This window comes from Cupressus sempervirens, chromosome 7, assembly GCF_028749045.1.
Source record: "Cupressus sempervirens isolate cs-2001-9-10 chromosome 7, ASM2874904v1, whole genome shotgun sequence".
Classification (NCBI taxonomy): Eukaryota; Viridiplantae; Streptophyta; class Pinopsida; order Cupressales; family Cupressaceae; genus Cupressus; species Cupressus sempervirens.
This window is the reverse complement of record NC_143124.1, coordinates 39,106,948-39,128,010: the sequence shown is the minus strand read 5'-3', so window position 1 is coordinate 39,128,010 and position 21,063 is coordinate 39,106,948. Positions and strand designations below refer to the sequence as shown.

At 32.2% G+C, this 21,063-nt stretch overlaps 2 protein-coding genes across 2 annotated transcripts; both read left to right on the top strand.

The window, feature by feature from the left end:
* The first annotated feature begins 1,279 nt into the window (after window positions 1-1,279).
* LOC149545328 (putative pectate lyase 18) lies at window positions 1,280-3,346 on the top strand. Its single transcript, XM_089793934.1, has 5 exons — window positions 1,280-1,480; window positions 1,910-2,540; window positions 2,702-2,805; window positions 2,914-3,052; window positions 3,140-3,346. The coding sequence occupies exons 1-5, from the start codon at window positions 1,314-1,316 to the stop codon at window positions 3,344-3,346; spliced, it is 1,248 nt and encodes a 415-aa protein (XP_089650060.1). The 5' UTR covers window positions 1,280-1,313.
* A 14,986-nt stretch (window positions 3,347-18,332) lies between these two features.
* LOC149545327 (putative pectate lyase 18) lies at window positions 18,333-20,704 on the top strand. The gene is made up of 6 exons (XM_089793738.1): window positions 18,333-18,347; window positions 18,573-18,838; window positions 19,268-19,898; window positions 20,060-20,163; window positions 20,272-20,410; window positions 20,498-20,704. Exons 1-6 carry the CDS (start codon window positions 18,333-18,335, stop codon window positions 20,702-20,704), a joined length of 1,362 nt encoding a protein of 453 aa, XP_089649864.1.
* Window positions 20,705-21,063: the final 359 nt, after the last annotated feature.

The following is a 21,063-nucleotide window of genomic DNA, read 5'->3' as shown; positions in this document are numbered from 1 at the left end:
ACAATATTATGTATCAAATTTATGCTCTCATTGATTGATATGTTACATGCTATATTATCTATGCACAATCATCAAAACTAATAATAAAATGTATAAAATTGAGCTATTTGTATGCATAATCATCAAATTTTATACCAATAAATATAAAATTTGATACTGACCCTTTAAAAAATTGACTTTTTAATTAAGTCGTTCAAAATTAATTATCCAAATGCATTATGCAAAATTTTATTTTAATATTTATTAATAATTAAAATGATTTATTCTAATAATTAATTAAAGTGAAAAAAGAGAGAGTATATATTTAAACAAATAAAGTTATTAATTGTGTGCTGCTACTAGCTTATATATATAAAGGGAGAGTTATCCTTCTTGAAGCGCCTGTTTTGATAATCTAACTACAATAGATAACTCTCTACTTATATACATAAACTAGTTTATATAACAAAACTCTTAATTAATTTCACTTCAACGAAAATTCTATGATTCTAATCATGCATAAAGTTTGATTTTAATAAATCATCTACCCATATATTTTCCCTATATTACAGCCATTGCCATCGCCTTCCACATCAATCATATGAAGTTGCCATCGCCTTCCACATCATATGAAGTTCCGAATATAGAACATCTTATTAGTTATCATTGCATGCATGAAGTTCCCAATTTAGAACATCTTATTAGTTATCTTTGCATGTGACGTCTATATGACATCCTCGCATCCTTAGTTGACAGCGTATCTTATTTTGTCCCGAGAGAAAAAGAACCGTGAGAGCGTGGGAAGCTTGGTAACAACAGGAGTCGATATTTATTCTTCAATCCCCGTGCAAATTACGGAACACAAATATGTGACTTTTGAATGTGAAACTGAAATTGACCGAAACGACAAACATTTTCAAACGTTTGGTCGGAAATCTTTACAAACATTCACCTATTGATGTGGTGAATACGAGCGTGTGAGAAAATCATGAAATATGGTGACAGCTCAAGTACATCCTTGAAACTTTCACTTCTTATATCTGTGTTTTTCAAAGAGATTTTGAGAATTATATCTACTCAGGAAAAAGTTGGAATAAACATGCGAAGACACATTCAACAAGTGCTTTATCACATTAGTTAAGAAAATCAATAGTTGCTAGTCATGTGCATTACGACCGTAATAATCGCACTGTATTAACGTGCATACAACAACATTTTCAACGGTTCGCAAACAGAAACAGAAACAGACTTCACAGACGCTCGTTGTCTATATAAGAGAGCCCAATGCCATAGCATTTCATACAACCATTGCGAGTTTCATCTTCTTATCGAAAATGGCCTCCAGTGAAGCCTTAAAGCCATTGCTTCTTTTGTTTGCTTCCTTTCTATTCATGTTAGCAATGACGGAATCAATAAGAACTCCTTTCAACACGACCAAGGCTGACAATAGCGTTAAATATCATGTTGAGAAGCCGGAGCTTGTTGTTCAAATGGTGCAAAGGTAATAAGCATGTTGTCTTTGAGAGGGTCTAGAAAGTTTAGAGAATTTAATTAAATAGCTCATCACATTCAATACATTGATATGCAATGCATATGACTGTGTGTGTCAATCATTCTCTACTTATTCTTATGCTCTTGCTTGGTGCTTGCCTTACCGTAATACCTATAATACCATTCTTGTGACAGTAGTTGGTACGCAGCTGTCAATAGCTATAGATGAAAATTCTATTCCCCATATCATTAGCTGTTAACGATTGTCTTTGTTCAGATACATTAATTCTAAGATGAACATGATACTGCAGAAAGGTTATCTAAGTCAGTTCAATTAAGAAGGCTTCGACGTTCTAGCGTTGTTTTATTGCCAGCATATATCGACAGTTGCATACAGTTGAGTTGAGATTATTTAACAATTTAAAGAACTGCTGCGCAGGAGTTTAAATAGTTCGAGAAGAAAGCTGAGCTCGTGCGGAACAGGGAACCCAATTGACGACTGTTGGCGCTGTGATTCCGATTGGGTTAACAACAGAAAGAGACTGGCTGACTGCGCAATTGGATTTGGCAAAAACGCCATTGGAGGTAAGAACGGGCGGTTTTATGTCGTTACCGATCCCAGTGACGATGACCCCGTCAATCCTAAGCCTGGCACTCTGCGCCACGCTGTCATCCAAACCGAGCCTCTCTGGATTATTTTTCAAAGAGACATGCTGATTCAGCTAAAGGAGGAGCTGATCATGAACAGCTACAAGACTATTGACGGCAGAGGAGCGAATGTTGATATAGCAAATGGAGCTTGCATTACAATACAGTACGTGAATAACATCATTATTCATGGAATTCATATCCATGACTGCAAACCTACGGGAAATACAAATGTGAGGAGCTCGCCCACACATTATGGGTATAGAACTATGAGTGATGGAGATGGGATTAACATCTTTGGATCAACCGCAATTTGGGTCGACCACTGTTCATTGTCAAGATGTACAGATGGACTGATCGATGCCATCATGGGCTCCACTGCTATCACAATTTCAAACAACTTTTTCACTCACCATGACAAGGTGCTCAAAACTGCCGGTTTATTTAGTCTGCCATTAATTTAGCTTTTCTTTTAAAAAGGTTTCATGATTATATTTATGGGCATGCTTTAAAAAGTTACTAGAAGCCTATTAGGAGACACATAAAGAGTATTGGTATTTATGGGCATATTCGTTTTCTGTAGGTGATGCTCCTTGGACATAGCGACGCGCATACCGAAGACGTCAAAATGCAAGTAACAGTTGCATTCAACCATTTTGGAGAAGGACTTGTTCAGCGTATGCCCAGGTATAGAATTCCGTATCAATCCTTGCATGAGGAACACAAGACATTAGCTCACTCAAGTTTATTTCTTTAATTTTCATTTCACTATAAGATGTATACGTTGTGATGCAGGTGTCGACATGGAAATTTCCATGTGGTGAACAATGATTACACTCACTGGGAAATGTACGCCATTGGCGGAAGTGCGAACCCCACCATTAACAGTGAAGGAAACAGATTCCTAGCCCCTGACAATCGATTCCACAAGGAGGTAAAAGTCCATTTGCAACTGATGTCTCATATATGTTCTTTGGTGTTCAATGGATGTAGAATAAGTATGGTAATGGGAAATGTGCAGGTGACAAAGCACCAAGATTCAACAGAAGGGAATTGGAGATCACTGGGAGATTTGATGTTGAATGGGGCATTCTTTACAGCATCAGGAGCTAGAGCATCTTCAAGCTATGCAAAGGCTTCGAGTATGGCGGCAAGACCGTCATCTGTTGTGGGCTCAATCACTGCAGCTTCAGGTGTTCTCAACTGTAGAAAGGGCTCGAGCTGTTAGACCAAAACATATGCATTATAGACAAATTGTTAGGAATCCCTTAATTCTATAGCTTGCCAAGCATGAGAGGACGAAGCGAGGCATGTTAGTTATTTTAGTTTTGTTTTTGGAGAGTCTCAAGTCATCTTTTAATAAATTTGAATATATCAGTAATGTTATTCTCAAAATTGAAGAATTGTCGTGGAACGTCAAGCCAATAACATTTATATTTATATTATCTTGATTGTCACTGAATTTCAATGTATTTCTTGAGTATGCCTTATAAGAAGTGCAATATAAAGATTGAGATTAGCTCAATTTGTGTTCACAGATTAGATTGAGGTTCATATAGATTGATTTTGACATGCTATTTATTCACACCAAATATTACTCAAAGAAGTATCAATAGTTTCTCTGTATTCTTAAAAAAAATCATTTATTATAGAAAATTGATTTAGTTTTATTCACATAACATCTAGGGCCTCAAATATTATGCTTGGTAAAAATGGAATAGAGTGAAAATGATCCTACAAATAAATCTCATTGCTAAATTTCTTCCAAATAAGACAATCTATTTATACAAAGATTGGTATGTTGCACTCTATGATATAAAAGGTGTCAACAAAAAATAAGTACAGGCTATATTTGATTAAAAAAAAAAATTCCCACACAATGCTACGAACAAACTCTTCATTTTTCTTTTGTTGGGTGTCACTTGAATTAAAAGTAGGACATCATGAGTTTGACAATCATCTTTTTGAAAAGTTCTCTCAAATGATTGAATAATTATTTGTTGTTAAATATTTATTTCTTCTTCTAAATAAATAGGAGCTATTAGGGTATGGTTATTGCTCTACATATCTGGAAATTATTTTGCTTTGCTAGTTGCATTGATATGAATTTTTTGTTTTTAAAGAAAAAATTGTGAACCATCTCAAAAATAAGACTATCATTGGTGAAACTATTTTGAATCGTAAATGTTTAAAGATTGATGAAAGAGCATCTTGGCTTGGTCAAAATAATGCTCTATAGATTTTCTCAGCAATCCTTGTGGTTCTTCTTAGTATTGATTTGAATAGTTGGGTTGGTGAAGTGTTCGTGTCTTCATTCACGAGGTTCACTTGGTTTATATGATTTTCTTTTATGTTCACCGAGTGACTTTTGTGATTGTTTTTTGTGCATTAAAAAGTAGACAAGGTAAAGGCGGCTGACCCCAGGTTACAATAGGTTGGAGACAAGCTAGTAGTCCTTCTCCAATAGTTCATCCTATACCTTTTATTATCATAAAAACAATCCATCTTCACAAAAAATGATCATAGTCCAGTAGGGTTTTAAACCAACCATTCTCTAGGAAGCTATAGAGAGAGCGAGTGACATCATTTTCCTTTCTCTTGTCCTTATCCTCATTTTCAACTCATAGAAGATACAATTTTGTGGCCATCGAATAGATCATCTTAGTGGTATACTCAGAAATGGCCTTGAATTTCCTGTGTAGGGTCTCTTGGTTATCAAAAATCTCTAAAGGGACTTCTATAGCCTATTCATCCTATCATTAATTTCATCTCTTTCACGTGGGGGCCGCTCTACCTTCCCCCCACCCCTCTTTGCATTCCTTATAGGGTAAGTGATATCACCACCCAAGCTCATTTCTGGGGAAGGCATCCCTTAAAAGGTATTAGAAACATGGGAAGGGCTAGGGTTACCCTTATTCTTAGAGCCATAGGTAGTGCGTGTCATTTCCATTTTCCTCTTGCTTGTAGGTTTAGCCTCCGTCCTCATGGATTTAGACCTAACATCATGAATATGCATTGGTGCTTCCTTAGAATAGAAGAGTTTCTACATGCCCACCTCATTTGAAACACTGGATTGTTTATACTAGATCATTCCTTTGAGAGATAGGCCTCCCACATTTGATATGAGTTCCTACATCACTACAACATTTGGGGACAAATTGCGATGACAATTTGTGATGGCGGTGTAATCTGTGTTGTTTTTCATGTCTCTTTTTTTTTGCAATTCTCCTCGATGACATTGCAATACCAATATTGGCATCGAACTTGCGACACCCCTACGAGCATAAGCAAAAAAAAAATCATGACATAAATAATTTTCCATTTGTTTTGGTTATGGAGAGATGCACGCGAAAGAGGTGGAGAGCTCCAAATGAGGGTGCATAGTTGTGAATGTTGTCATGCCCTTGTGATTGGTGCATTTTGTTGTTGTGTCCTTGTGATCTTTACATTTCATTACCATGCCCTTTCTTTGCGATTTCATTGTCATTATTTGCCCTTTCTCTGCAATTTCATTTTCGTGTCATGCCCTTTCTCTGCAGTTTCATTGTCATGTCATGCCCTTGCGATCTACATGCCCTTGCTCTGTGATTTTCTTCAAGGGGTGAGAAGAGGTACATATGCAAAATGTTTTTTCTCTTTTCCTTGTAAACGTGTATGTCTTTATATTTCCTTCTAAACATGTATTTGTTTATATAGTTAGAGGGATCTCTTTTAAGGTGGTTATTACATATTATCTCACAATAGAAAAAAAGGGCCAACTACATACATATTCCACAATCCAAATAATAAAACAATGAAAGTCACTCAACCTGTGCTAAGTGAATTATCTCAAGATCCTAAACAAAAATATTGTAAACCATGAAAAATGGGTAGAGTTCACAAGAAATTTTATAAAAATATATAATAGCAGATGTTTCTAGAGAGAAACAAGCCAAAACCCAGTTAAATTTGTGTAGTTGTTGATTACAAATTCATGTAGAACTCTCATCAGATTAGGTAAACATTCCAAAATCTAGATATTAAATCAATAAAACTCACTCAACCCTGCTAAGTGACATACCCCAATATCTTGCATATAAATAATCCAAACCACAAAAAGTGGGTAGAGTTGATAGGAAATTTTACAAAAATATATCATAGAATATATTTTTAGAAAGAAACAAGCCATAATCAAGTTAAATTGGTCAATTTTTTTATCACCTAGGTTGATTACAAATTCCCCTTTCTCTAGGACTATGAAATGTTGCTCTTCTTCAGTGAGTTGTACCACCATTGAATATTTTTAGAAACTCTGGTCAATGTTGAAACTTTGAATTCTCAGATAGTTGTAGGGATTGTGGTGAATATGTAACACTAATGAATGTTTTTACCAACTCTTTCCATTGTTCAAATGAGGGCATAGAGAGCTATAAATGTTGTCATGCCCTTGTGATCATTAAATTTTTTACTGTGCCCTTATAATATGAAACCAAAAATTGATAAAATTCTAATTAATTGACGAGATCAGTTGCAGAAACCTAACTGATATGTTTTCTTGTGCCATTGTCAAATTCTTACACTTGTTGAGATTCTAAACACTTGCAGTACTATGAATCATGAGACACGATGGAAAACTAGACAAGATTAGAGATTGCACTATGAAACAACTACTGAAATTCATTCATGCTTCTCCATGAGATTTTGAGAAATTCTCTCCACGCACATTTGTTCCCATGTGAGTTCAACATATTGGTGAACTAAGTGTATGAAAAATCATATCCAAAATTCTTTATTAGGGAATATTGCAGTTTACAATTAGATGTGGATCCCGTGAGTTTTTATTGTGTGTTAGTCGATATAATTCTATCACAATTTGTACTACACAATATAATTCAATGCGGAGTTATGATGTTAATTGGGGCAGTCTTCAAGGAATCAGGTGGCATGGGGTTGTCAAAGTATGCCAAAGCTTCAAGCGTGGGGCATCCCTCTATGCCTTCCATCATTGTTAACGTGGGTGTTCTAACTCTCTAACTTGCTAAGCACGATCAACACAATGAATCAAAGCTTATCACATATTTTAGTTTCTTTTGACGTCAAGATGCTCCACCCATTTCTCGTGACTTCAAAAAATGTGTGAATAATACACCTCTCATATCTGAAATACATCAATAAACTTGATTAATGCTGCAAAAATTCATTTACATTTAAAAAAATTGAAGGTTGGGAATAATGCAGTGCCTAAATGAGTTTTGTTTAAAAATGTAAAATGTACAAATATAAAATCGTATAATTCTTAAGACGATGACTAAGATAATCTTTGATAAAATGTAGAGATTTCACTTATAATAGCATACACTCTTAATAGATAACCTTATAACTTATTTATCATATTGTAAATTGCATTTTCTTTTTTCTTTTTTTAACCATATCGTGCCAACTCTTTTAAATAGAAGAGTATTCTAATCGTTATAAAGATGCATGAGTATTGATTGTAATGTAATACTTGAATTCTATATAATGTGTGAAATCAAAATATTTGTATGTTCATCATAAATGTAAAGCATTATTCAATGATTTCTTTAAATTTTCATTAATTGAAACCTTACTGTCTTAGAATACCACAACTAGATAGATCATTACATAAATATTGCAAAGTAACCTACCAATGGTAATAAAAAAAGGTAGGAGTTAGATTTTAAATGTAAAATTTGATTTTTGAATTAGATTCAAGGAATGCAAAAATTGGTCTTGGATACTATAACCACGATCCAAATTAAAAGATGGAGAATATAGGAATCACGGATGAATGTATGTGAACCTAGCCTAGTAAATAATCGGAATGCCACAGTATATCATAATTACAAGAAAATATGGAGCTAAAAGGGGACCTTCCCTGGGCTCTTTTCCTTTTCAATAATTAACAGAGAATAATCTTTGATGAGAAATTATATATAGTGTTGTGATAAAATTTACTCAAGACATGACAATAGAAAAGATTATAGTGCTTCAAATCTACTTTCAAAGAACTATTACCTTTTCAAACGATGTATATTAAGGGTTTAAATGAGCATCAAAAAAATACTCATTGTTTGTTTAACATTTATAACATATCATCATCTAATGTACAACCTATAATTTTTTTTTTTTTTTTAATATGTCATATATCATTTCAGTGAATAAATATTAAAAAACTATGGAAAATTAATAATACTCCTCTAGTTTTTAAATTAATAAGCAATTATCTTTTGAATGTAAAAATTAGAATCTGGAGTTAGATTTAAGGAATGCAAAATTTGTCCTGAATATTATAGAGATGATCCAAAATAAATGACATAGAATATAAGAAGCATGGACGAATGTATGTGAATGTAGTCTAATAAATAATAGAATGTCATAGTATATCATTAGAACATGGAAATATTGAAACAAATGGGGACATGAGCTGGGCTCTTTTCATTTTGAATAATTAAAAAAGAGTTATCTTAGATGAGAAATTAAATATAGTTATGATAAAGTTATTCAATACATGGCTTCAAATCTACTTTGAAATTCCTAATTTTTTTTTTTCAATGATGTACATTAGGGGTTAAAATGAGAGAACAAAAGATACACTTCTTATATTTGAAATTCCTAACATATCATTGAAATTCCTAACATATCATCTCACGCACAACATGTAATATTATATTATTTTTATTTAAAATACTATTTTAGTGAAAACTTTGTTAGCACCATGTGTTTCATGTCAAACAAATTTATTGCTTTCCTAAGTTAAAATCTTGAAAAAAGGAAAATTAATAATACTCCCCTTTTTTCAAGTTAATAAATACATAGATTAAATACTCTTACTGTATTTAATAATTATTAAATACCCTAAAGAGTTTTACCTTACCTTTTTGGGTTTTGATCTCCTTTATAAGGATGATCTCTCATTGTAAACATGAACTTGAGATAATTCATTTTTTATAGCAATCTACTTTTTTCCTCATCAAGAATGTCTCATCTACGGATCTAGCTATTCAAGGCTCCATAGCCTTTTTTCTCTCTCTCTAGTAAGAGGTGTTTGCATGTAGATGGTTCTTGGGAGCTGTGGGTTTGACCGTTTATCATTTTCAACAACCATGTGAGTTGAAAATCATTTAATAATTATGAAAAGCCATTAAATCTTTTTGAGCAACTAGCAGGCACAAGTCAAGATATCGATGCTTTTTGGGCATCTTTCTTTTAGTGGTAGCTCTCAATGTAATTGTCCCTTTTTGAGCACATTCATCAATCTTCATAATATATATTTCTTAGTCCCTACCTTGAGGATAGGAGACTATAGATTTTAATTAGTTTTCTCCCTATTTGTTGAATCTTGAAAAATGTGCAAGCTTAAAAAAAAATCATTTATCCTATATTTTGAAGCATTTTTTCTATTTAACTAAATTTTATTTTTTTGTTTCTAAATTTTTATTGCTTATGAATTTTTTTCCCAGCAATCTTTTCCATTTTTTGTGCGCAAAATTTAAGAAAAAATAAGCATGAAAAATACAAACATGGCAGTGGAAGTTGAAAAAATAATAGATGTGTCATTCAATGTATCTGCATGTGCCTATCTTCACTCTAATAGGTGACAACATGAGATAACTTGAGTTTGGGAAGTTATCATGAGATTTGAAAAACTAAGTAGCATGGTGATGTTAGATTATGTTGTTGACTCTTGATTAATTATGAAATTCTTCCCTTGGTTCTTATAAATGTATTATATTAAAATCGATATTATTATATCACAAGTGGTATAAAATTTAGCTTCACAAATATCCTAAACCTTGCAATTTTAGGTAGCATGTTGCATAATATCAATCTATATTGGTAAAAGTTTTTGGGAAAAACACTATTTTGGAATTTATTGTGATTAGCATATTGAAGTTCCAATCTATAAATTGTTAAAGCTATTAGTAAATTCTATCTACTAGTGAGTTATAAAATATGTCATATTCATATATAATAAAAATTATGATGAAATTTAGAAGAAGAAAAAAATATTGTCCTGTAATAAACTATGAATTGTAAGATTTTTCAAACAAATTACATGTTGGTAACATGCCATATAAATTGTGGTAACTTTTAAATATAAACAAAAAATAGTTTAATACACCAAAATCTGTCATTGGATTCAATTAGGTGCTATGTGCACTTGATAATCACCTATTGCTCCATCGAAAATCACCAACCCTACAAATGAGCTTATGAATAATTTGAACTCCTAACTATGAAAGAAAAAAATTTACTTATTGATGATAATTTTTTACTTGTAGACAATAGTTTGTTTCATTGATCGCCTTTATAAAATAACCATTCGAACATATTTTTTTCAATTTTGAGTCTTTATCATACATGAACATGCAAACACACATTTTCTAGTATTTTCTAATGTACTATTCACATATTTATTGATATAATACTACTTTTAATCCATAAAAAAGAAATTATATAAATCAAATGATAGTATCACAATAGTATCATTATATATATATTTTTTTATCAAAATAGACAACTAAACGCTAGATACACAATTCATGCAAAAATTGATAGTTTGAAAACAAATCAAAAACCCCATATTAAGATTGTATCTATGTATGTAGAAAACTAATCTATACAAAAGATGTAGTAAATTACATTAAGTTATTAGGAAAGCATTGAAACAAGAGCTCTAGGAGATGCTTTTTGAAAAATCTTACAATTCATAGTTTATTACAGGACAATATTTTCTTCTTCTTCTAAATTTCATCATAATTTTTATTATATATGAATATAACATATTTTATAACTCACTAGTAGATAGAATTTACTAATAGCTTTAACAAGTTATAGATTGGAACTTCAATATGCTAATCACAATAAATTCCAAAATAGTATTTTTTTCCAAAAACTTTTACCAATATAGATTGATATTATGCAACATGCTACCTAAAATTGCAAGGTTTAGGATATTTGTGAAGCTAAATTTTATACCACTTGTGATATAATAATATCGATTTTAATATAATACATTTATAAGAACCAAGGGAAGGATTTCATAATTAATCAAGAGTCAACAACATAATCTAACATCACCATGCTACTTAGTTTTTCAAATCTCATGATAACTTCCCAAACTCAAGTTATCAAAGTTGATAGGTATAATCCAAAAACAATAAGAAGAAAATTATACTCATCAAAAAGAATATTTGTAACTTAAAACACCAAAGTTAGATTTTATTTAATTTAAGATCAGTACTATATTTCTATATACATTGTAAGATGTTTTTGGATTATGATTAATATATTATTGCACAAATAATTTACTAGCAAAACTAGTACCGACATCTTCAATTATAGTACATATAATATTGGAAAAAATATCACATATGCTCATTAAATTTTTTTATTTTGACTTTTCATTTATATAAAAATCTAATATTATGGATGAGGGTTAAGATAAGAATATAAAATATCGATAAGAAAACCTATTATAGTACCTTACGTATTAGAAGGTGATGTAAGTATTTACAATAAATTTTAATTAAAAGTAATATATTAAACTTATAAATATTGTGGAGAGTTAGTTCACACTTAAATATCTCATAAATCTAATTGAGAGATGATCTCCACATGAAATGTGAAGCAAGATTAATATATTGATTTATCTTTTATGATATTTACACTAACATAAAATCTCCATAGTGCTTACTATTCTCACATGGAATGGAAATGAAGTAGATAGGGTAGAATCTATGTGTAACACATCATTTAATCACTATAAACTTGCTTCAAAATCTTTTAGACTATCGATTTGGCATAAATGTACTTCTCTTAAGAATTGTTTGGGGCAGAATTTCACTTTTTCAAATACTGTACTTCCTTATTATCTATACAACCATCATTATAACCCACAACTATCAAAGGAATTGTAAGCTCAATTTTAGAGACATTTTTTAATCTTTAAACCTAGGTTTAATTTGATTTTGATGTGTTTTCATTCACAGAGAGGGTGGTTTTGGTTTACCTCATTTTATAGAATAAGTCAAACAAGAAACATTCTTCCAATACTACTATAAAACATTTAATTGAAAATTTATATTTGCATATAAGAAAAATATAAAAAATTAAAATTATAAAAGATGCCTAATTTGTTATGGTTGTTTGTGAAAGAAATATAAAAAATGTTCTTATATGTAATGTACTTGAGGAAAATAAATCTTGAGAGTTCCTATAAATAATATTATAAGCTACATATCATTATATAATTATCTAATTATGTGATATCAGGTAAAGGAAATATTTTACTTTCTTTTTATTATTCTGTAAGGATCGTGTACCTATGCATTATGTTGAAATCTATTTTCATTATATATTCTTATATTTTTCATGGAAGTTGTCTTAATTATGCATGATTAAATATAGTTTTGCAAGTTAATAATTTAATAAAATGAGGGTTTGTATATATTTAAATAATAATGGCTTATAAATCTTATAAAATTTTCATATTTGAACTTTTGTAGATGATATTTATACAAAATTCATTTTACATAAAGAATAGAATTTTTAATATAATTAATGGCTTCATCTCATTAAGTACAATGGTAAGTGTTACAAAATTATTTATTATTCAAAACTTCATTAGATAAGTAAATTCAAGATAATTTGAAATTTATACAAAAGTTGCCATTACAGATCATGTGGATAAATAGCCATTCACTTTTGACTCTCTTTACTATTAAATTGGGTGTGCATGCTACAATTTGACACAACTAACCCTTCAAAAATAATTTAATTAATACACAAGAGAATTTTTTAATTCTCATAATTTACTATTATTTTCACAATATCACAATATTATTTTTACAAAGTTCCATTGGAGGTAATGGTGATGACCTAGTTAATCCTACGCCTGACACTCTTTGCCACGTTGTCATCCAGACCGAGCCTCTGTGAATCATTTAAAAAGAAATTCTAATTCCCTTCACACAAACTATTCTCAAGCTATAATTTTTCAATTCCTTTTCCAAGATCTAATGCATGCATGCCTATTGATTAGATGTACATATTTTCAAAATAACATCGACCCATTTGAGTTTGAGATAGAAAAGGTAAAAGAACCTTAAACAACCCTCATTCCATGAGAACAAGATTTGCAAGCTCTTACATAAAAAAATTTCGAATTATGTGTATACAAATGAGCATTATTTATATTTTTTTTAAAATATTGTAGTCCACTACAACAACACAAAATAAATGTAGTGAAATTCTTATGATCATTTTTGTTTTCTTTATAAAACCCCATTGTGTTGGCACTCTTTACTAATTTCACGTATTGGTTAAATGTATTTTGAAAACTTAGAACTATCCTCACATAGTCGTACACTATATGCACTTAAGATGCTCAATGTTTAGAAAAGAGGTTCTAGAAAAGGGAATGAATGTCAAGCACTTTTCATGTAGATATGAACGGAAATATAGGGGGTCCCTGCATGTGCATGGATTCATATGGATCGAAGGAGCACCTGATGTGGATAAAATTGACTGGTCAAATGAGGAGGAAAGAAGAAGCCATAAAAGATATTTTTCATTCCATTGTTCATGTATGGAACCCTAGAAATTATCCTCATCAACAAAATATACATGCACATTAATAAATATTTATATATATTCATGTAATGTGACATTAATTAATGTACTTATTTTTTTCTTACCTTGTGTTGTAGGCATTCGTCAATTTTCAACAACATATATGCCTTAAAAACACAAGACAACTTGCAAAGGTGGATTTGGACCGTGACTATGAAGAAATGTTAAATTGTGCGGAGTGATACACAATTTCTAAGGAGGGTGGATGCCTACGAATAAAAGGGAAAGATGGTTTGCAAGTAATTATTTCATCCCAATGAATATTTAAAAAATATATATAATTACTACAAAATGATGGGGCTAAATATAAAATTTCTTACACTGGAGAAAGTTGTCTTGATAATGAAGAAAATGATTCATCGGATCACAGGGCTTCCGATGTTGGCCAAGGCAAGAACCACCAATGCCCTGAATCGGGTGGAACTGTAAAAGAAAACCCTTGCTAAGTGGGATGGAAGGGGTATGAAGATTAGTTGTGTTACTGATATAGAGTTAAAATTTGAAATTCATGTAATTGCACACAAGATATATAGCTCCAGTTGACTCAATAATGTATCATGTGGAGCCGTGGATCTCAGTTACGGGGTGGTGAAGAATGACATGTCCTTCGACCCTACCAAGTTGGTGTTGAAATTGAAGAAAATGAACATGTTTAGAGAAATACTACAGAATATGAATGGGAGATTATATCTAGGTTGCACCAGGGTCAAAATATACGATGCTCAGAAATAGACATGTTCGGGAGAAGAGACATTGATAGACAAACAAATTGGTCTGTTGATTATCAAGAAGAAGAGTACACTACCAGAGCAATCAATTTCATAAGTAACATGAAGAATCATGGGTGTCTTGTCTATGATGAAATTCCTCGATGCATAAACTACATGACCTTTGGTGAGAAACAAAAAAGGCAGTCAACATGACCTGACACACTACCACAGTAATCAAAATGAAGAACTATTGTTTATGATAATTCAAGGCACATCAAGAACAGGAAAGTCATATTTAATTGGTTCCATTAGTCAATCTCTTCAAAATGGGGCAATGCCCTCCCATTCTCCCCTTCTATTACTTTTCCTAATAGGAGTTGCAACATTCAATACAAGAGCTTCTACAATTGATTCAAAATAGAAGGTAACAGTAAGAGATTGTTCTCAACTAGAAGGAGCAAGGCTCACAAGTTTTTGAGAAGAAATTCCACATTTAAAATATATTTTGATTGATGAAATGAGATTCATTGGTCAAAAAATGTTGGAAAATATAGATTTATGACTGCGACAAGCATTCCCACAATCTGCACACATAAGCTTTGGAGGTAAATATTCCATTTCTACATCATGAATATCTTACTCATGTGAAATATACATTATTTGAATCAAATACATGAATAAATACATAGTTTTTAAAATATATTTTTTCCTCAATTGTATTTCAGGTGCATCTATAATATCGGTGGGAGATTTTGGCCAGCTACCTCATATCAATGATAGAGCAGCATATGACAGTAATAAACAGGAAAAGTTTCTAGGTCAGGAATTCAAGACCCTGGTCACACTAGATAAGATATTCAGACAAGATGGGGAAGATATTGAGCGACAAAGATTTTGACAACTTTTGATGAATCTAAGAGATGGAAACTCACAAATTGATGATTTGAGGTTGCTGGTGTCAAGGGTCCCTATCAACATAGATGTCGCAACAATTGTTTAATTTGATAATGTTTTTCATTTGTTCTCAAAAAATGAAAATGTTCATGCTCGTAATAAAAAAAATGCTACATTCATTGAAGCATCCGATTGCACCTTGTGTTGCATCGAAAGTAGCTTCTATCAATCCAATAGATTACTGTTAAAATGATGAGCTTGATTTGGAGTTGTTAATCTGTAACGATTGAAGGGTCATGCTAACCTCAAATCTATGGATAGAGGTAGGTCCTATAAATGGGGCTCTTGGATACATTCAAAAAAATATCTACAAGAAAGGAAATGCTCTGCTTAAGCCTCCAGCATATGTGATGGTTGAGTTTGATGGTTATTCAGGACTACCATTCGAAGATCATAATCCAAAGATAATTCCAATACCACGAATACAAAATGGTACAACAGTTCAATTTCCATTGAGGTTGGCATGGGCATTGACCATTCACAAATCTTAGGGATTGACTCTTCCCAAAGCGACAATTGATGTAGGATCAAGAGAAAGAGCAGGGATTGACATTTGTGGTAGTTTCACATGTAAAATATCTCTAGTGTTTGAGAATGATGCCTCCTTTTACGTATGATCATTATGAGAAAATGAAAAAGGGTAGACAAATTTCAAGCGCAAAGATGAAGAAAATAGACTTAAGTGCCTTGAAGATAGTTGACGTGATATGTTATTCTTAAATGTTATGTCCATAAAAGTCTTTTTGGACACATTAGTATTTTGTTTGTAACACTCCCTACTATATTCCATGTTTTAAAAAAGTCTCTATTATACAATGAAAAATGATATAAATAACTTTCTTGATTTTAATTTATTCTATTTTGAGAAACCCAACCTCTTTTTGTGATATTTAATTTTTATAGATCTTAATTAATTGTAGTGATGTATTAAGTAATAATTATATCTTAACTAATTGTAGTGATTTTTTAAGTAATAATTGTAGATTGATTCATTGAGTAATATCAGTTTATGTTTACAATTTATATTTACTTTTGCTACAATGTTTCTTAATGTTCGATGATAATATTATGGACAACTTTTTTTTAATTTAAACTATTAAATTAAAATATTCATTACAAAATTTCAAAGAAAAAACCAATGAATATAATTTACTTATTCTAATTATCCTCCAATATTAATTTTCTTTTGTTTCATATTTTTAAAATTAGTGAACTTAAATTTTTCAAATATGGTACAATAAAATAATAATATTATTAAAAATAAAATATATTTCTATTGACTTTATTTGGTCTATATTTAAGTATAAGTGCTAAATTTGATTTGTGTGTTCCATATTTGATTGTATCTTATAACGGTTTTATATATATTTATGTTGATAATTGTTTAAAAGTTTGTAGCATATCATTTGAGCTATGGATTTTCTATTGGAGCATCAAATATCATTGTTACGAGTCGTGCTGCTTCTGTGACCTCAAATAATTTCTGTGAGATCGATTTAGATAAATGTAAAAGAATAATCCAGAAATCGTGCTCACACCTAATCAAAGCCTTGGAGAATGGTTCATTGTTAATTGATAGTGTTGATGAACTAGAAATAACGGAAATGGTGGATGTTGCAAAAGTTATTTATGACACATTTGCAAAAACGGATGCATTTCTAGAAATGATGAAAGAACTCTACCGTGATCATTGCTCTAATAAAGGTCGCAACACCATCCTTATCATTGAGGAATATGTGATGCAGCTGCATCATCATGGAGAAATGTTCTTTCTTTAGTTTCTTCTCATATTTCCTATACTCCATCTAAATACTTCTACTTGGGCTTATATTTCCTATTTCATCTATGTAAGTTTTATGAACAACAACATGAATAAGTTATTTTCACTGTTCAAGTCATGGACACATATTTTTCATTTTCATCTATTTGAGCTTTGTGAACAACAATATTATGTATCAAATTTATGCTCTCATTGATTGATATGTTACATGCTATATTATCTATGCACAATCATCAAAACTAATAATAAAATGTATAAAATTGAGCTATTTGTATGCATAATCATCAAATTTTATACCAATAAATATAAAATTTGATACTGACCCTTTAAAAAATTGACTTTTTAATTAAGTCGTTCAAAATTAATTATCCAAATGCATTATGCAAAATTTTATTTTAATATTTATTAATAATTAAAATGATTTATTCTAATAATTAATTAAAGTGAAAAAAGAGAGAGTATATATTTAAACAAATAAAGTTATTAATTGTGTGCTGCTACTAGCTTATATATATAAAGGGAGAGTTATCCTTCTTGAAGCGCCTGTTTTGATAATCTAACTACAATAGATAACTCTCTACTTATATACATAAACTAGTTTATATAACAAAACTCTTAATTAATTTCACTTCAACGAAAATTCTATGATTCTAATCATGCATAAAGTTTGATTTTAATAAATCATCTACCCATATATTTTCCCTATATTACAGCCATTGCCATCGCCTTCCACATCAATCATATGAAGTTGCCATCGCCTTCCACATCATATGAAGTTCCGAATATAGAACATCTTATTAGTTATCATTGCATGCATGAAGTTCCCAATTTAGAACATCTTATTAGTTATCTTTGCATGTGACGTCTATATGACATCCTCGCATCCTTAGTTGACAGCGTATCTTATTTTGTCCCGAGAGAAAAAGAACCGTGAGAGCGTGGGAAGCTTGGTAACAACAGGAGTCGATATTTATTCTTCAATCCCCGTGCAAATTACGGAACACAAATATGTGACTTTTGAATGTGAAACTGAAATTGACCGAAACGACAAACATTTTCAAACGTTTGGTCGGAAATCTTTACAAACATTCACCTATTGATGTGGTGAATACGAGCGTGTGAGAAAATCATGAAATATGGTGACAGCTCAAGTACATCCTTGAAACTTTCACTTCTTATATCTGTGTTTTTCAAAGAGATTTTGAGAATTATATCTACTCAGGAAAAAGTTGGAATAAACATGCGAAGACACATTCAACAAGTGCTTTATCACATTAGTTAAGAAAATCAATAGTTGCTAGTCATGTGCATTACGACCGTAATAATCGCACTGTATTAACGTGCATTCAACAACATTTTCAACGGTTCGCAAACAGAAACAGAAACAGACTTCACAGACGCTCGTTGTCTATATAAGAGAGCCCAATGCCATAGCATTTCATACAACCATTGCGAGTTTCATCTTCTTATCGAAAATGGCCTCCAGTGAAGCCTTAAAGCCATTGCTTCTTTTGTTTGCTTCCTTTCTATTCATGTTAGCAATGACGGAATCAATAAGAACTCCTTTCAACACGACCAAGGCTGACAATAGCGTTAAATATCATGTTGAGAAGCCGGAGCTTGTTGTTCAAATGGTGCAAAGGTAATAAGCATGTTGTCTTTGAGAGGGTCTAGAAAGTTTAGAGAATTTAATTAAATAGCTCATCACATTCAATACATTGATATGCAATGCATATGACTGTGTGTGTCAATCATTCTCTACTTATTCTTATGCTCTTGCTTGGTGCTTGCCTTACCGTAATTTCTATAATACCATTCTTGTGACAGTAGTTGGTACGCAGCTGTCAATAGCTATAGATGAAAATTCTATTCCCCATATCATTAGCTGTTAACGATTGTCTTTGTTCAGATACATTAATTCTAAGATGAACATGATACTGCAGAAAGGTTATCTAAGTCAGTTCAATTAAGAAGGCTTCGACGTTCTAGCGTTGTTTTATTGCCAGCATATATCGACGGTTGCATACAGTTGAGTTGAGATTATTTAACAATTTAAAGAACTGCTGCGCAGGAGTTTAAATAGTTCGAGAAGAAAGCTGAGCTCGTGCGGAACAGGGAACCCAATTGACGACTGTTGGCGCTGTGATTCCGATTGGGTTAACAACAGAAAGAGACTGGCTGACTGCGCAATTGGAATTGGCAAAAACGCCATTGGAGGTAAGAACGGGAGGTTTTATGTCGTTACCGATCCCAGTGACGATGACCCCGTCAATCCTAAGCCTGGCACTCTGCGCCACGCTGTCATCCAAACCGAGCCTCTCTGGATTATTTTTCAAAGAGACATGCTGATTCAGCTAAAGGAGGAGCTGATCATGAACAGCTACAAGACTATTGACGGCAGAGGAGCGAATGTTGATATAGCAAATGGAGCTTGCATTACAATACAGTACGTGAATAACATCATTATTCATGGAATTCATATCCATGACTGCAAACCTACGGGAAATACAAATGTGAGGAGCTCGCCCACACATTACGGGTATAGAACTATGAGTGATGGAGATGGGATTAACATCTTTGGATCAACCGCAATTTGGGTCGACCACTGTTCATTGTCAAGATGTACAGATGGACTGATCGATGCCATCATGGGCTCCACTGCTATCACAATTTCAAACAACTTTTTCACTCACCATGACAAGGTGCTCAAAACTGCCGGTTTATTTAGTCTGCCATTAATTTAGCTTTGCTTTTAAAAAGGTTTCATGATTATATTTATGGGCATGCTTTAAAAAGTTACTAGAAGCCTATTAGGAGACACATAAAGAGTATTGGTATTTATGGGCATATTCGTTTTCTGTAGGTGATGCTCCTTGGACATAGCGACGCGCATACCGAAGACGTCAAAATGCAAGTAACAGTTGCATTCAACCATTTTGGAGAAGGACTTGTTCAGCGTATGCCCAGGTATAGAATTCCGTATCAATCCTTGCATGAGGAACACAAGACATTAGCTCACTCAAGTTTATTTCTTTAATTTTCATTTCACTATAAGATGTATACGTTGTGATGCAGGTGTCGACATGGAAATTTCCATGTGGTGAACAATGATTACACTCACTGGGAAATGTACGCCATTGGCGGAAGTGCGAACCCCACCATTAACAGTGAAGGAAACAGATTCCTAGCCCCTGACAATCGATTCCACAAGGAGGTAAAAGTCCATTTGCAACTGATGTCTCATATATGTTCTTTGGTGTTCAATGGATGTAGAATAAGTATGGTAATGGGAAATGTGCAGGTGACAAAGCACCAAGATTCAACAGAAGGGAATTGGAGATCACTGGGAGATCTGATGTTGAATGGGGCATTCTTTACAGCATCAGGAGCTAGAGCATCTTCAAGCTATGCAAAGGCTTCGAGTATGGCGGCAAGACCGTCATCTGTTGTGGGCTCAATCACTGCAGCTTCAGGTGTTCTCAACTGTAGAAAGGGCTCGAGCTGTTAGACCAAAACATATGCATTATAGACAAATTGTTAGGAATCCCTTAATTCTATAGCTTGCCAAGCATGAGAGGACGGAGCGAGGCATGTTAGTTATTTTAGTTTTGTTTTTGGAGAGTCTCGAGTCATCTTTTAATAAATTTGAATATATCAGTAATGTTATTCTCAAAATTGAAGAATTGTCGTGGAACGTCAAGCCAATAACATTTATATTTATATTATCTTGATTGTCACTGAATTTCAATGTATTTCTTGAGTATGCCTTATAAGAAGTGCAATATAAAGATTGAGATTAGCTCAATTTGTGTTCACAGATTAGATTGAGGTTCATATAGATTGATTTTGACATGCTATTTATTCACA

What these genes read in the sequence shown, in the direction of transcription:
- LOC149545327 (XM_089793738.1), top strand. An exon ending in GTTGTTCAAATGGTGCAAAG is followed by an intron (nt 18,839 to 19,267) that starts GTAATAAGCATG and finishes ACTGCTGCGCAG; the next exon opens with GAGTTTAAATAGTTCGAGAA. An exon ending in ACAATCGATTCCACAAGGAG is followed by an intron (nt 20,411 to 20,497) that starts GTAAAAGTCCAT and finishes GGAAATGTGCAG; the next exon opens with GTGACAAAGCACCAAGATTC.
- LOC149545328 (XM_089793934.1), top strand. Translation starts at nt 1,314, where the DNA reads ATGGCCTCCAGTGAAGCCTTAAAGCCATTGCTTCTTTTGTTTGCTTCC. An exon ending in GTTGTTCAAATGGTGCAAAG is followed by an intron (nt 1,481 to 1,909) that starts GTAATAAGCATG and finishes ACTGCTGCGCAG; the next exon opens with GAGTTTAAATAGTTCGAGAA. An exon ending in TTTTCACTCACCATGACAAG is followed by an intron (nt 2,541 to 2,701) that starts GTGCTCAAAACT and finishes CGTTTTCTGTAG; the next exon opens with GTGATGCTCCTTGGACATAG.